Genomic DNA, 16,387 nt, shown 5'->3' on the forward strand with positions numbered 1-16,387 from the left:
ATTCATGATGGAAATTGATCCCTCAAAAAATAATTGCAACGATGAAAATTGATAGCTACGATTACCAATGATTTCCGGAATTTCCCTCAATCAACGACTTTCTAATTTTTTTACATCTTAAAAATATTTCTATCGCTTGCAAATGGCGAAAGTACTTGTGTATGAATTACCTGCGCACTTGTGAATCCTATTTTTATTCTCATAAGATCGAGAGACCCTCGACATAATTTGTGAATGCAATTAGTGTATATATGTAACATGGGGACGTGCAATGTAAACCGGTATTTTTATTTTTATTCTAATAAATTCCATTGGTAATGGTGTATTCGTTAATTTGTTTTAATGACTCCATCAAGATATTTTCACCCGCTGCGTAGATTAAATGAGTACGATTCATCATTTTCACAGTTTATAACTCCGAATAAACCGTAATTCCCGAGGGGATTAATTCATTCAAGGCCAACAAAAGCTCTGCACCGAGGGAAAGTTATTACAATAATTTTCCGTGAATTTTATTGAAATAATAATCGTACCGAACACGTGAATTTCCAGTGATAATTACAGAAAGCTAAACGATATTGTTGAAATTTCTACTAGACTTTCAGGGGATAATGGATAAAAAAAGTTTATCAATCAGAGATTTTAATTGTTTATCAAATTTTATTATGTTTTATACTGTGTGTATTCATTGATTTGATTTATTCCAATTTATATCGAATTTTTCTTGAATTTTGCGTCGACCAAAAAAAATCTAGGCCTTCTCGATAATAATTGATCAAAGTAAACAATTTTCACGGTTTCTGGGTGAATCCCACGGTCAATCAATACCAATGAGATATGAGAAATTGGAATAATAGTAAAACCTCAACAATTTCATAAATAAACTCACTAGTTAATCGCCCCCCGGAGCGTTAATTTAATGTTTTCACATTGTAAATCCCGATGAGTATCGCAAAAACCGTTGGTCTTACGAGCAATTACCAGGCAGATTTTAATGGACAAAGTGCTGGAGCCACTGAATGTGTATTAGTATAAAAAGTATATCTGCTGTTGCACGGTACGATAGGTCCAATCCCACGTGCCTACTGCTCAATAGTAATACGTGTGTTTCAGAGCGAATAGATGTAACAATTGGAAAAGTAATGACCAATTGTTTGCAAACAGCTCTTCCCAAGATTCCATTCTATCTTCTACCCGTGGAGTGACAGTAATCCGGTAATTTTTTATCCATCAACGGGGAAAAACCAGCCCCGGAAGCTGAAACTTGCGATTGAAATTATCATCTGTAAAATTCTGGGAAATTCTTCGGAAAAATTCATCAATCTATCCTAGAAGTTGAGTGAAAACTTCATGATCTATTCCTGGTAATCATCGATGTTGGGTTCTGCTGGATGGTTAACGTAATAACAGTGATCCAGTGCATCCTTCGATACTTTTTTTTTAACTTTGTGGACAAGACTTTTACAACAGCGGTCGCGTGTCACGAATGAAAGTATCCGAGGTGGTGGACTATAGGATAATATTTAGAACGATATTTTTCACTTGGTTACCAGAGTGTATAAAGAAAATCGCATATCCACTATGTGCCTTAGTTCTTGTGTGGAGTTCAGACTGGGAGGATCTGGGATTTCACAGTGTCGCTGGGTCAATGACTGTCAGATGTGTTCAATAAATTGTGCGCGAAATCCATTTTTTTTATTTTAATCAACAATTTTTTGAGGAATCGGTCAACATGTTGTCGCTTTCCGTGAGTAGAACTCGTTTTATTTTAGCACTTGTCATTGATCGATTTCAATTCCTTTTTCAATTCCTTTTTCAATTCCTTTTTCAGTTCCTTTTTCAATTCCCTTTTCAGTTCCTTTTTCAATTCCCTTTTCAGTTCCTTTTTCAGTCCCTCTGACTCTCCGAATTTTTTTAAAGATCGCTCAGGAAAAAATCGGGGAGTCACCCAGAATTTTCAGGATTTCAGAAACAACGGGATCGAATATTAATCGGGATTATTAATAACAATTACTTGTGGGGGGTGGAGTGATGGGTGTAGATAATAATTCTGTCATCCATCTTTTATTGATAAGCCAGTGAATTTTTTTTGGGGGGAATATATATTTTTTCTCTTCGCAATCGCAGAAGGATAATTACTCGATTATTTCAAGAATTGTAATTAGATGTTCAGGAAAAATGATGGAGAATATTTATTATTTTCTCAGCGATAAATTTTCCTGAGGCCTCAGGTCATCCATTTTTGACATGATTTTTTTAAGCTAATAATTTATTTAATAAAATTCCTGTGGAATTCGTTAGAAATTCCTCTGACGTCGATTTTTATTCCAGATAATTTTACTCCTCTGCTGGCGAAGTGCCCTCTCGGAGGAGAAGAAACCCCCGGAGGGAATGATCGACCAGATAGCTCAGGCCTCTGGGTCGGCATCCCCAAAGAGTCCCGACTCACCTGGCCCAATCGTGTACCAAAACTCAAACGGATTTGTCCCGATGCTGAACTACCCACCCCCGAGCACGTCTCCCCAATCCCCAGAGGCCCAAAAAAATTCCACCCCGATCCACTGGCCCCGGAACCCAGTGTTTTCACCAGAGGCTCGTCTCCTGCTGACGCTCCCCAACACTGGGCCCATCCGTCGCTCCTTCCAAGAATCCCAGAACGACTTCGAGATTCTAAAAGTCAACAACGACACCCCAGCAATAGCCAACTACCAGGAGTTCTACTCGAACCTCCAGAAGACGATGCACCCGTCGAGAGATCCTAATAAATTCTCCTCGAGATCGCGCGACCCCATTCGACAGATCGACGACTACTACTCGAGCCTGGATCCGATGTACGTACGAGCAAATCATTATCCCCAAGTTCCGAATCCCCAGGACGCCCTGAAGCCTTCGGTCTTCGAGCCCGAGAAAGTCCACAACAATTACCCGCAGTACCAAGTCTTCAATTATAACCCAGTGCCTCCACGATCCTCAACCTTCGAGGGCCAGACATCGATGATAAAACCGGAAAAAAAATCCCCACGCGATCCCCCGAAGAATCGACACCTGCAGAGGCCCGTGGTGATCCCTGAACCAACGGCTCACCGAGCGACCCAGGGTATCGGCGAGGTATCGACATACCCGTACGAAAGTAATCCCCAAGGTGTCAATAAATACCTCAACGACAGAAAAGAGGACTACTCCGACATCAGCTCTGACTACCTGGAGATAACCGAGCGTCCAAAAAGAGTGAACAAATCCCGAAAGCGTCTGGAGTCGCGACGACCCACCACCGAGGATTCAAAAAAAACACGAGGAAAATCGCGTGCTCGCGTGAAGACATACTGGACGGAGTCTCAATCACCACCAGATGATTCCCCGAATAATCCAAACCCAGAGGATCCACCAAATATTCCCACAAGTCCCCAGAGCACTTGGTCCCAGGTAGCACCGAACGTCGAGCTGTCCCAATCCCAGGGTTACGAATTGAATCAACTGGAGAATCCAAATCTCATCCTCCCGGTCAACCTGAATCTCCTCCCCCTGGGTAATTATCCCATCCTCCCCAGTACAGCTGCCCCCCTCATCACCACCCCCACCGCATTGCACCACCAAAAGCTACAACCCATGAAAAACTACCCCACCTCAATTCCCGACGTTATAATCGGACAAAACACCTTCCAGAGTCCCGTTCAAGCAGTTATCATCCCCCCCATGGGCCTACCCCAGCCCATCAAGTACCCCCCCATGAAAACCCAGTACCTAGCAAGTACCGTAACCCCGATGTTCACCATCACCCAGTACTCCCCCACCGTCCGCACCATCCACCCAACTCAATCTCCAAAAATAGCAACTCCAGGAAATCAATACGGGCCGCAGCTATTTCTCCCTCAATCAACCGTTCACACTCTACTCCAGTCACCACTCAGCAATAACAATTACAATTTTATCGTTAATCGGGGTCAAGGTGACGTACACCCTCAGAATTCCCTGGGAAATCACCAGGATAACACTCACATCCTGACCACCGCCCATTTATCCGTCAGTCAAGGTGATACTAATAATAACAACAACAGTAATAATCTTGATAAATATCGACAGACATTAGATAATAATTCAGCAGGAAGTGTGAATAATCCAGCCCCCGGGAGGTCTCAGATCCCGGGAAATTTGTATCCAGTGATCAGAGGAGCTCAAGTTGTCCCAGCGATAATCCACACAGGCGGTGGAATGTCCGGAGTTGATCTGATCAATCAGAACGGACAGATAACTCAAACACCGGTGACCCAGTACCTGGCGCAGTTGCCGAAGAGTTCGTTGACACCCGGGGATAACTGGCGGCTTCAGCAATTTCAGGTGGCAGGTGATAAAAACCGGTACCAGGGGTTGTACAGTGTTGACAGTCAGGGGAGTACGAGTAATAATAATGTTAATGCAATTAATGATGGAAAAATTGGTGGAGGATACGTTGAGCAGGGACAGCTGCCGACGGTGGGGATGCAGACGGTGGAGATAAGAAATCCGAATATAAGTCCGGGGATCAGGCCGAGTCCTGTGGACCTGACTGTCGTTAATCCTCTTGAAACTGTCAATCATTACGCGACTGTCTTGACAACTCCCATTCCAATATTGAGTACAACTGGATTTTTGACACCTCGACCTGTCACGAGCACAGAATCCATCCAGAATTACGTGGATTCCCTGACGCAGATTGGTTCACAGGGTCAGGGAAATGTAGGGCATCAGGGAAATGTAGGGCATCATGGGAATCAGGGAAATCAAGGAAATCAGGGAAATCAGGGAATGTTTAATCCCCTGAATTTTGTACCGAACTGGGACTTGATAAAGAGTCAGACAATGCTGAACAGCAAGGTTCACGTGCCCAGGCCCCTGCCCCAGGAGTTGAGCCTCGTCCCCGTCGTTCCAGGTGGCAATTTCGACAAGCATTCACCCAGTGCTCAACTCGATCTCGTCACCAAACCAAAACTCAGCTCGGATCTCGAAAAATACGCGGAGGAGATGTTCAAGGAGTCCCTGAGGACGATCTACAACACTCACAAGTGGAATAACGATAGAAGAGTGAGAAACCTGACGGATGGGGATATCGCTGAGCTCGAGAGATTGAAGAGTGATCTCAGCAGGTTCAGGGCTGCCATGAATGGTTACGGTAGGGATGTCCTCGAGGCGCATCATTCCGAGACGAAATTCCGAGCTGTTGAGCCAGTAAAAAATTCGGGGCTGTCGGTAGCTGCAATTGAACAACTTTTCAAATCTGATTTTAAGGGGAATGGATTGGAGAGTGGATTTACTCATGATGGCAAGCTACGGGGGAGGGAAAAAACAAGGATAAGTGACTATTTGACTCCCCCCAAACTCAGTTCGTACAAAACTACGGATAATATCGGCAAAAAGCGACCGGGCAAGGGTCCAAGACATGAGGGTATTAAGTCAAGACCACACTCCAAGACAAACAGGCCAGCATCACTGGATACTGCTGCCAGCAATCATGTGATATATTCTCACCGGAGGCCGTCACATGATCGGAGTTATTCGCAGAAGTATAAGGGAATCAAGGGTGAGGATTATCCAAGTCTTACCACCGCATTGCCACGGGATTTTGCGAGAACACGTGACGAGAAAACCAGGGATTTCATCGATTTTAATCAGCCAAGGGTTCACAATCTCCTGGGACTACTCATGAAGAATAAACAACTTCCTAATGGTGCATCCAGCTATTTTTTTGATCACGTGGAGAATCAGCCACTCGAGGACGAGGAGACTGCGAATTTCAGAAAGAAAATTGATAGCTTTCAGTTATCGCGGGATTTTTTGTCGAAGGGGATTCATTGATTAGGAGGGGCTCTTCAGGGTAAAAATGGATATTCCATTTTTTTTTTAATTTGAAGAGAAAGATTTTACAGGAAAATTATGTGATCGGAGGTTTTTGATGTTTTGGAGAGATAAATTAAATTTTTAATGCAAGAAACACTTTGTAGCTCAGGAAAAATGAAGGATTACAGAATAATTAATTATTTAAATTTCCTGGGATGAATTATCGTTTTGAAAAGAGTATAAAATAATTCGAGAGAATAATTGAGAGAGGAGAATAATTCTGATGATGGATTTTTTCCAAATATCTGAAAGACTAGAATCGATTTCCAATTGTTTAATAAAAAATATATTAATATCAGGGTAATTAACGTTAAGTTCATTATCTTGCCAAAGTATAGAGGAAATGACGAGTCATTCACGAGTTTAATTCAATTGTGACTGATGATTTCGCGTGAGTCCACGGCATCTCCATCAGGACAGCCCCAATAACCTGTAAATAAATAAATAACTGTACTGTAATTTATAAAAAATTATCCACCAGATTTCGTCCCACGTTTTATTCACCTCCACTGAGTAAAAATGAAAAAAAAAAAAAAGGGAACAACTTTTCCGAAGGAAAAGAACCCAAGCAATGAAAAAAAAAAAAAAAAAATTGTTACTTTGACAGATTCGTAGGAATCACCTTTCACTATCTGAACTAATTAGCGTTTCCTACCGGAAATGGTCGGGTCTTTATGCTGTATAATGAAAATAGGAGTATACCTCATGGACTATTAGATTTTTCATTTTCCTCGCGATTATCCTCCGAGTGTTGCGGAAAAAATAATTACGGAATAATTATACGAGTGACAGACCACGACAATCACTGGGTGATAAATTCTCGTGGGAATTGCCGAATCTTATTATCAATCGGTCAGATATTTTGCGCTTCGTTGCTATGACCAATTTTATGGAATGATACAAAAAATTGAATGATAATTCTCACGAAAGTGGCAACCGCTTCGACGTTTTGCGCCAGTGAACAACGGAATATAAAAGACGAAAATTTTATTCTCGACATCTTAGTGAGAATCGATCATTCAAACCGAGAAAATGGGCGCAGCTGGGGTACGTTTGTATTGATTGTTTAAAAAAAAAAAATAAAGGAATAAATCAATTATGAAAAATTGAGGGGATTCCCCGAAATTTTGCCGAGTGTTTCAGTACTTTTGTACAATCGCTCCCATTGCAAAATCATTTCAAGTCATTAAATTGCAATAAAAAATATCATGTGGATTATTTATAACAACTTGAGCATTTTAAACAATAATTACTGCAGATCCTGCAGGCTGTGCTGCTGACAGGCGCGATAGTCCCGGGTTTATCGACCTCGAGACCGATTTCGGGATCGTTATCAGTCCCCTCGAGAGAGCAACGAATTCCCATCACATCACGATCTCCATTTTCCACGACAATATTGCCAACGACAATCAGAGGATATCTCCAGCATCACCAGACGACCAGAAGTATTCCAGCGCCAGAGAAAACGGTGAACGACTTGTCCAGTTTATCACAGGAAATAGTGAATGACAGTCGATTCTCTGGGGATGGGTCTTTTCAGGTTCCTCGGGGGGTCCAGGAGGATCATCTGACACCTCCCAACTTCCTGAAGGTCGTAGATCAGGATCCATACACAACACACACCGAGAAATATCCAGAAGTTACTGCTCAGTCTCGGATAATGGCTCCAGTTTATCATTATGAAACTGGACAGTCCTACAATCAGCCTCCAGGTACCCTGGAGCAATCATTCATACCCCCGACATTCTCACCAAGTCTGGAGCAAAATCTCGGTAAATTCGAACCATTTCCACCCTTCAAGTACAGCCACACCAAATCCCTCTTCACCGATATTGAGCCACAGCCCAGCGGCGCGAGAAATTCAAATCTCGATTTCGGATTAACAAATTCAAATTTCATGGCAAGACCCCAGAATTATCCGGTGATTTACTCAGGTAATCAGGGGATGCAGGTGCGAATTCCAGCCAGAGAATTTCCAGGATTTAATTCTTTCTACAAAAAGGGCCCAAGACCCATTCAGCCGTATCAGCCCTTGTCCTCTCAGCCGCAATTGCATTTCAGTCATCAGGTGAATAATCCAGGAAAAATCAGGAATCAGGGGGAAATGGAGAATGACCTCGAGGGAAATCCAGTCGCTGGGAGGGGTACACCAGGTGATAAAATAAAATTAATTGCTGTTATCATTATTATTATTATTAAATTAATTGCTGTTATCATTATTATTATTATTATGCGACTTCTCGTGAGGGATAATTAATGAATTTTACCAGGGAAATTTATCAATTGAATTGAATGTTGCAATTGAGAATTTAGAATGGCTTTTAAAGCACTTGCTGAATTAATTGCGCCGACTGCATGCACTTTTTTTTATCAAAAATTCGTGGATTCCTTTTCAGGCCTTCGAGGACGTTCATTCATACTATCACTGGGAAATAAAAGAGGGTATGAAGGATTGAATTGCCTCAGTACCTCATGATCACTCGTGCGAATAGTGAAAGGTCGGGGACTTCAATTCTCGGGTTCAAAGCCCGAACACTAGGAATTTTCCTGCTCTCACGCGTCTTGATTAAGATCTAAAGATAAATATCATTACCAGTCATTACGGAGGGGAGGGAAATGATGGATTTTACTGGGATAGAAAATTAAATCATGATTCTGTGATTGATTGCTTTAATGGGGAGAATTATATTTATTTTTCGTGGAATTATGAATAAATTCGGACGGAATTATTATTCGGTTATTTTGAGGACTGGATTATCCATTTATTGATTTATTGATTTATTTATTCATTGCGAAATTCTAAATACGAGGGAATTTCGAATGTAAATACGAGATGTGTAAATATTTAATTTTTTTTCGTCAATTTATTCATCTCTTATACTCTCATGTTGATTTTATAGTTTTGTGATATTTCATAATTCACTTTTAAATTTTCAAAATTTGGTTTAAATTTTCTAACTTGTTGAATTTATTTATTATCATGCAATTGAGTTTAAAAAATATTTTAGTGGTGATGATGTCGAGATAAATCATTGAATACGTTATTGTTTAATTAATTAGGGAGGATCAGGTGAATTATTTATCAGTTTGAAAGAGGAAATTGTGGAATATGAAATTATTTGATATTTTGGGATAGAGCGGACGAATTGATGGAGAGATGAATGATTTTTTATCCATTTTAGGGAGGGATGTTGCATTCATCCCCAGTAACTTTGGCAATACTCATCTCATGACCCCATTCACGAGTTATTCGTTTGAAGTGCCCACTTCGGGAATATTCAATGATTATGACAAAACTTTCGCCAAGTACACGCCGTCAGTTCTGTCTGAAGTGGAAAAAGAAAAAGTCGATGGGCATTCTGACAATTCCCCCGATTCCCATGGGAATGAAGAGGAAAATAAAGAGAAGGATGAGAAATCAGTCACCGAAGATCAGTCAGAGGAAGTTTCGGCTTCTCACGAACAATATAATGACGAGGAAGGTGAAAGTCATAATGAACGGCGGGGAAAAAATTCGAGAAAAAGAGAGGAAAATGATCACAGGGATAAGTACGACAAAAACGGTGGCTATGATTTTGAGAGGGAATTCGAGGAATCGTACAAGCAGAAAGGTATATTATCTGAACTCTGATTTTTTTTTTATCTTCAGGCATAAAGATAAATTGACATGATCAATCGCATGATTTCCGCAATTTTCATTTTTTTTATTTTCAATGAAATCCCAACTTTTATCATCCAATTAAATGAACTCATAAAAGTCATAACAATAATTTGTTTATGATTCTTATTTGTATAATATTTCTCACAGAATTAATAGGTTTTAATATTAATTATTTAAAAATTAAATGTGGTATTTGTATTGAATTTTTTTAATCATGATGAATCATGAAGTTGATGAATATTTATAGATAATTGTTTTGAATAATGATTTTATTGTTGTGGGGGACAGCTTTTGAAGATTCAGAGACCCGTGACGCTGATGAACGGCGAAAAGGGCAGGAGAGGACGTCTTCAAGACCTAGAAAAGCTCGTCGAGATAGAAAAGGGCGTGATGATACTCCAAATCGGGCACAATGTCACGAATCTCCGTCATTCGTGAGTGGCGACAGTCGTGAGTCCTCGAAGAGTGATAAGAAAAGACTCCCTGGAAGACCCACCTTCGGTCACAAAATTCTCCACCGACGACCTTCGAGGTTTACCTCCCATGAATCTAGTGATGGTGCATCCTCCGGTAAATCCAGAGTGTCCGATAAATCCGGGGATTTCCCGAATCAGTCGAACCGGAAAATCCCACCACCATCTCCAAGTCAGAACAGTAGTTCCCATTAATTCATATCTTCGATATTTAAATCACCAAAAAAATCAAACTTTATTTTAAGAATTGTTTTGAATTTTGAAAGCCCGAGAATTTTTCCAGTTTCAACTTGAGATTTTTCCGATTTTCCGTCCTGACTCGAGACTTTATTTTTATTGAAACTGAAATTCGAGAGAATCTCAAGTTCAAACTTTTGGATATGATCCACTGAATTTTAATTTGAAATCTTGAAATAAGGTTTTTTTTTTCAGTGCACCCACTACTCAAGAATATATCAAACACATAATTAACATAAAATATTCGCTGGTAAAAATTTCATGAAATTTCAGGTAGAGAGTCATCAGAATTTTCAATTGTATTCGTTTGAAATTATTTTCAATGAAAAATCACCACTAAATTAATCATTCACATTGAAGATTAAAGAAAATTAATTTTTTCATGTTAAATGATAATTTATTATCAAATATAAACAACAAAATAGTTAATACAAATTCTCCCGACAAATTGTGCGAATGTTCCATGAAAGAAAATTGCAGACATTGAGCATTAATTTATTTATGTAGACAACACGTAATGTAACCATTAAATAAAACCGATTGGGTTTTGACGATCAATTTGCCATTAATTATCCAATCCCGATAATTATCCCGATCCTCATTACTAACGTGGAACTATATATTAACGGAGAAATGACCGTTCGATCGCGGAAAACAATGAGAGGTCCCCCCGAGATCGAAAGCGAGAGGATTTTAGACATTCACCGATCCCCTAATAAGAAAAATGTCAATAGCTCGCGTATGAGCGGTGGAATAATAGCCGTTAGTTAAATATGAACGGAAAAATCTAACAGCTTAACATATCAAATCAATCGGCCCAACAACAAGAACAAACAAACCGATTCTGGTAGTGAAAGGCGAGATAGTATATCAACCGGTGGAATTGCCAGGGATACATCAGTCATACCAGGGATTTTCTGCGCTCTCAATCTCCTCTAAGCCCAAAATGAAGATCATCTGTGGATTAGTGAGTAAACAGATGATTTTATTCACTAGTCGAGTGATAAAGTGACTTCGCTCTTATCAATTATCGATTTATCCCCAGAACCGTTGATTTGCAGTGAAAACATCAAAGGACTTTTTTCTGGAAAATTTCATTCTCGATAAATAAAATCTTTTCATATTTTCTTGTACAATCAATAGTTTCTGGTTTATCTCGATTTTTGTAATCAATCCTGGATAATCGGTCGTAATTAAAACCCGGAAATCTCAGAGGGTATTGATGTTACGAAAAAATGTGAAAAAATCTTTTTTATAGGAAATTGGATGGACTATAAAAAAGTCATTCAACATTTTTGCCGTGGATCGATAATTCTCGAGATAAATCGATAATTAGGGGTGAAATCGGTTGTCTGGTGGATCGGTATGAATTTTGTGGAATAATTGATTGATGCATTTGGTTCTCAGGTGTCCCTTATTTATTTGATGGTGTGGACGGAGGCAGCACCGGTGACGATGATGTTGAGTGATAATGGCGAATATATTTCCCCCATCCAAGGACAATGGAGTAGAATTGCACGATCGGATCGAAGTTCTCTAGGGGGTGACTACGGTGGCGGTGATTATGGGGCTCAGGGTGGATTCGAACCCTCGACGGGTCACTTGGGCGATGGTGAACACGATTTCTCACAATATGGACAGTTTACCCATGAGGCACAGGACAGTCACGATCTAGGCGGTCATGATTTCCACGTCGATAATCACGTGCATTCTGTACCAATATCTGAGCACGTCGAGGTGACAAAACCGATAACGATACCCGTGTACAAAGAAATCGGTGAGCCATTAAAAATAACACACCCCAACTGCAATTATTACGGAGAAAGCGACCAATTTCCCTCAATCCTCTTACTCCCTCGGTTTTCCGGAAATATCTCTGAGTCTAATGGACGTAACGCATTTTTTTATATGACCTTTTTTATAGAGATAATTGAGGGGCACAGAAAAGGTCGTTACAAAAATTACCCTATCCCTCTCAGTTTCGGAGATATTTCCGGTGACCTGAACGGATACGTAAGTCGATTTATCTGCTTCTACTACTTCGCTCCTGAATTTTTCACACTGAACTTTTCCCGACCACTGGAGCACAGTGAGACGTTCTGGAGACAAAAATTGATTCACTAAGAAAGTACAGAGTAAATGGATAATTCAGAAAAATGGTGGATTGAAGATTTATCGATTTATCATTTTTCTTGAAAAACAATGGAGAAAATATGAAATTAATTGATCTTGCGCTTGCTAAAAACGATTGATTAAACTTTCGATATTATCCTCATTAAATTATTTATATTAATTAAATAAAATTGAATCTTTGATATCATCTCGTAGAGTCGACGATTTCTGGATTCAATCGGTATTTTAATTGAAAAAATCGTTATTCTTGCTGTGACGTTTTTATCCGGTTTTGGGATCTGGATGAATTGACGCTTGGGGGATATTTCCAGGGATTCCAGTGCCTCACCCGGTGAAAATTCACATACCACATCCTGTGCCAGTGGAGGTGCCTCAACCGTATCCCGTCCTGATGCCAGTGTCACAGCCAGTGCCGATCCAAATCATCAAGACCGTTGCAGTTCCTGTCGAGAAGAAGATTCCGTATCCCGTGGAGAAACACATCCCCTTCCCAATTGAAAAGCCAGTACCAATCAAAATCGAACGACACATTCCCGTCCCCGTGGAAAAACCCTACCCCATAAAAATTCCAATTTACAAAACAATCCATCATCACGCCAAATCCCATCATTAAAAACAACCCAGTAACAGTCATTAACGACTCGTTACACAGTCTCATTACGTTCAATAAGTAATATTAAAGTTGTTGATTTTTACTCTGAACTGTTACATTTGTTGATTACTTTAAAATAAATAATGCCAATTGATGTATCAAACGGCTGTGTATTTATTATTCCGAAAAATGACAAGTCGACGTGATTTCCTCTCGTGTTTTTAAGCATTATCTCTGGATCCAGAGGAGATAGCGAAATTTTTCATTGGAACATTTTTATAGAGCGGAGTGAGACCCGGAGAAAAGATTCTCACGAAAATGTCGTTATCGCTTTCAGGGGAGGAGATATCTCTCGAATACTTCATTCGTGTTTCTTATCTCCTCGATGAACTTTGGAATTTATTCTGCAAAATTGAAGCCTTCCTTCTCTCATGATCGAAATACGGCGCCTGTTATTTACCTGGAACGATACATACGAAGTATATATTTACTTTATATTGACTAATGGGTAAAGCTTTGCCTTCTGCCCGGATGTCTAACCCCTTCGGCTCCAATTTCCTGGCGTTTCAGGTTCTCCATTTTTTCTCCCTGTGATTGATGCAAGAGACAACTTCCAAGTGCTTCATTAATCGAAGTTAATTACTCCCAACTAAATGATTCAAATTTACCTCCTCCATTTCCTCTAAAAATGATGCATTTTTAATGAAAAATAATACCAGTACCTAACAATAAAGTGACAACGTCCATTTTTTAACATAAAAAAAAAAACTCTTGCGTTTTATTTCCAGAGATCCAACATCCGATCCAATTATCTCCCCATAAACCCCGCAAATAGTATATAAACACAAATGGATTACAATGAAGAAATAAAATTAACGACATCCCCAGGAGTCATTAACCATTTATGTTCTGCGAGTGTTCTTTCCGTCAGAAAAATAAATAATAAGACTAAAAAACAATCCGACGACAGTTGCAACAATAAAGTAACAGTGACAAAAAAAATTTCACTCCGTGGAAATGACCAGGACATCGTTATCGCTCAGTTGCAGGGAAAAAGGCGGAACTCACTAATAAAGAAAAAGAATTTGCAGGTGAAAGTACCCAGGGCTATGATTATTCCGCCCATTCTCCAATCACTATAAGAACCGAAGTGAAGAACAAGAAGAATCAGAGTGATTGTTGATAAATCGTCTAACATTCACTATTTTCTGTCGGCCCGAGTAGATGAAATGCATCTGATACCCGATATGTATATCGTGTGAGAGAATTATTCGGTATCACTTCCGGGTGCATTGGAAATTAGACCTTCACTCGGGTTTTTCCGTGTGTTGTTTTTTGCTGAATGAAGATATCACCGGATAAATGAGACCTCACCACAAGAACTTTCCTATTGGACGGGAAAAGTCAACCCATCTTGATGGAATTTCCATTGATTTTTATTGAAAATTCCTGGACGTTATGGAGGAAATGGGACTGAGGGACATGGAGTCTCGCCCTTATGACACTGTTTCCTCCACAGGTGGGTGGTGAATTCCATACCCTTCGGGAAGGGGTGAAAGTCTATTTTTCGCTCATCAGTGAAAGGTGAAAGATTCGTTGTAACTATATAAGCACGTGTTTTATACTCCTTGGGACATTTATCATTGAATTCTGAATCAACTCGAGTCATCAGCATGCGCTCCCTGGTAAGACTCAAGTCATTTCGTCTGGATCATGTCTTTTTTTATTTATCATTCTAATTTTTGGTAATTATTATTTTCAACAAGTCATGCCGGTGGAATAACAATTAAATCATTTATAATTTGGTATTTTAAAATTGTTAATCGGTGAACGGAGTAATTATTATTTTATTCAAGTCTTGCTGTTTGTCCAGATCAATGGAATCATTGGAATAATTCGTTTGTTTATCGATTTATTTATTTCTAGATCTGTTTTTTGGGCTTGATTGCTCTCATCGAGCAATCGGTAGCCAGTGATTATCATGAGCAAGAGCATTCAACGTACGAGGAAAAAACGAAACCTGTGGAGATTCCGATTTATAAAAAATATGGTAAGTAGGTTTTAAAAATATTATCCGTCGTTGAGAATGACTATTTGGGAATTTCAGCGATACCGATACCTCATCCGGTACCTGTGAAGGTCGACCAGGAGATCAAGGTACCTGTTCCTCAGCCATATCAGGTACAGGTCCGCATACCTCATCCTTATCCGGTTGAAGTAATCAAGAATGTCGAGATACCAATTGAAAAACACGAGCCCTACGTCGTCGAGAAGAAGGTAATACTCATTACAATTAATTAATAAGCAATATTCAAATTTTAGTGGAATTATATGACAAAATAATTGAATTCAAATCCGAATTATTGGAGACGGAGAAATTCAGTCGATCGATTTTTTAAAATATTTTTAGGAGTACATAAAATTTAGATATAGATACACGGAAAGAAAAATACCGGAAAAATTACGGAACTTTCTCGTATTCGTGGGGTGACCTTGGTTTTCGGGAAAAAATACTGTAAGTTCTGTAAAAATTTTCGTAGCGAGCAGGAATTTTTACGAAACTTTCAGGACAATTTTACGGTACCTCCAGTACTTTTTCCCGAAAAGCAAGGTCACCCCACGAATACGCAAAAGTTCCGTAATTTTTCCGGTATTTTTCTCTTCGTGTATATGAGGATGATTTATAAAATCAGTATTTATTAAATATATTTGGGTGGAGTCGGGGAAAATGTAATGGTGAATTATCAATTGAGGGTAGTTACGGGAATTTGTGAATTTTTTATGTTGATCCACTTCAGGTACCTTTCATCGTGGAAAAGCCATATCCCGTTTATGTGGATAAGAAATTCCCAGTGCCTGTTGCAAAGCCATACGCAGTTCATGTGCCTATATACAAACACGTATTCCATCACACTTCTGGAGGTAAAGGCTGGCATTAAAATCCAACCGACACCGAGCCAACAGTGACGATGTACAGATTGTGATTTCGAAGGCCTCGCCTTGATTGTTATGTTTTCATTTTCAAATACTTGTTTTTACATAAAGTAATTGTTTGGTTAAAAAAAATGACGCGTCGTTATTCAACCATGTAGACCTATAAGAATTATCTTGGAATTTCGTTGAGATATTTTTATTGACGCCCGTTTTTTGACGATTGTTCGGAATTCAGGGGAGATAGTGATATTTTCATAAATACCTTTTTTGTTGTCCTTATCTTTTTCTATAAATAATATCTATGCTGAAAATTCGCTATGTTCCTTCGATCCCGAGATATTGGACCTAAACTGAAACTGAAGAAACTGTAATTATCCGATTTTTTCCTTTCGCTACTGAATTTTGGGGTGGAAAATTTTAAAATTTGAGGGGATTGAAAATTTTGAGGAATTGAGTGCGGAATTGGAGAAGTTTAGGTTTTTAAAT

The 16,387-nt window shown here is 39.4% G+C and overlaps 5 protein-coding genes across 5 annotated transcripts in view; all 5 read left to right on the forward strand.

The window, feature by feature from the left end:
* Positions 1-277, forward strand: part of LOC105265357 (uncharacterized) — a gene marked incomplete in the record, with an annotated part of 5,373 nt that extends 5,096 nt beyond the window's left edge. The window contains 1 exon segment of the mRNA XM_011302800.1: positions 1-277.
* A 1,333-nt stretch (positions 278-1,610) lies between these two features.
* On the forward strand, positions 1,611-6,312 carry LOC105265358 (uncharacterized). The gene is made up of 2 exons (XM_011302801.1): positions 1,611-1,747; positions 2,332-6,312. The coding sequence occupies exons 1-2, from the start codon at positions 1,733-1,735 to the stop codon at positions 5,827-5,829; spliced, it is 3,513 nt and encodes a 1,170-aa protein (XP_011301103.1). The 5' UTR covers positions 1,611-1,732; the 3' UTR covers positions 5,830-6,312.
* A 1,402-nt stretch (positions 6,313-7,714) lies between these two features.
* On the forward strand, positions 7,715-10,271 carry LOC105265359 (cylicin-1-like). Its single transcript, XM_011302802.1, has 3 exons — positions 7,715-8,024; positions 9,054-9,482; positions 9,821-10,271. Exons 1-3 carry the CDS (start codon positions 7,769-7,771, stop codon positions 10,198-10,200), a joined length of 1,065 nt encoding a protein of 354 aa, XP_011301104.1. The 5' UTR covers positions 7,715-7,768; the 3' UTR covers positions 10,201-10,271.
* An 862-nt stretch (positions 10,272-11,133) lies between these two features.
* LOC105265360 (protein SEY1) lies at positions 11,134-13,130 on the forward strand. Its single transcript, XM_011302804.1, has 3 exons — positions 11,134-11,209; positions 11,650-12,019; positions 12,687-13,130. Exons 1-3 carry the CDS (start codon positions 11,189-11,191, stop codon positions 12,986-12,988), a joined length of 693 nt encoding a protein of 230 aa, XP_011301106.1. The 5' UTR covers positions 11,134-11,188; the 3' UTR covers positions 12,989-13,130.
* A 1,412-nt stretch (positions 13,131-14,542) lies between these two features.
* On the forward strand, positions 14,543-16,033 carry LOC105265361 (uncharacterized). Its single transcript, XM_011302805.1, has 4 exons — positions 14,543-14,652; positions 14,894-15,017; positions 15,075-15,244; positions 15,766-16,033. Exons 1-4 carry the CDS (start codon positions 14,641-14,643, stop codon positions 15,904-15,906), a joined length of 447 nt encoding a protein of 148 aa, XP_011301107.1. The 5' UTR covers positions 14,543-14,640; the 3' UTR covers positions 15,907-16,033.
* The last annotated feature ends 354 nt before the right edge of the window (positions 16,034-16,387 follow it).

The sequence above is a fragment of the Fopius arisanus genome, unplaced genomic scaffold (genome assembly GCF_000806365.1).
Source record: "Fopius arisanus strain USDA-PBARC FA_bdor unplaced genomic scaffold, ASM80636v1 scaffold00029, whole genome shotgun sequence".
Lineage (NCBI taxonomy): Eukaryota > Metazoa > Arthropoda > Insecta > Hymenoptera > Braconidae > Fopius > Fopius arisanus.

Coding starts and splice junctions, on each gene's coding strand:
- LOC105265359 (XM_011302802.1), top strand. CDS start 7,769: ATGGCAAGACCCCAGAATTATCCGGTGATTTACTCAGGTAATCAGGGG. Junction 8,025..9,053: donor CGCTGGGAGGGGTACACCAG/GTGATAAAATAA, acceptor TATCCATTTTAG/GGAGGGATGTTGCATTCATC. Junction 9,483..9,820: donor GGAATCGTACAAGCAGAAAG/GTATATTATCTG, acceptor TGTGGGGGACAG/CTTTTGAAGATTCAGAGACC.
- LOC105265360 (XM_011302804.1), top strand. CDS start 11,189: ATGAAGATCATCTGTGGATTA. Junction 11,210..11,649: donor TGAAGATCATCTGTGGATTA/GTGAGTAAACAG, acceptor TTTGGTTCTCAG/GTGTCCCTTATTTATTTGAT. Junction 12,020..12,686: donor ACCCGTGTACAAAGAAATCG/GTGAGCCATTAA, acceptor GGATATTTCCAG/GGATTCCAGTGCCTCACCCG.
- LOC105265361 (XM_011302805.1), top strand. Junction 15,018..15,074: donor TCCGATTTATAAAAAATATG/GTAAGTAGGTTT, acceptor TGGGAATTTCAG/CGATACCGATACCTCATCCG. Junction 15,245..15,765: donor CCTACGTCGTCGAGAAGAAG/GTAATACTCATT, acceptor GATCCACTTCAG/GTACCTTTCATCGTGGAAAA.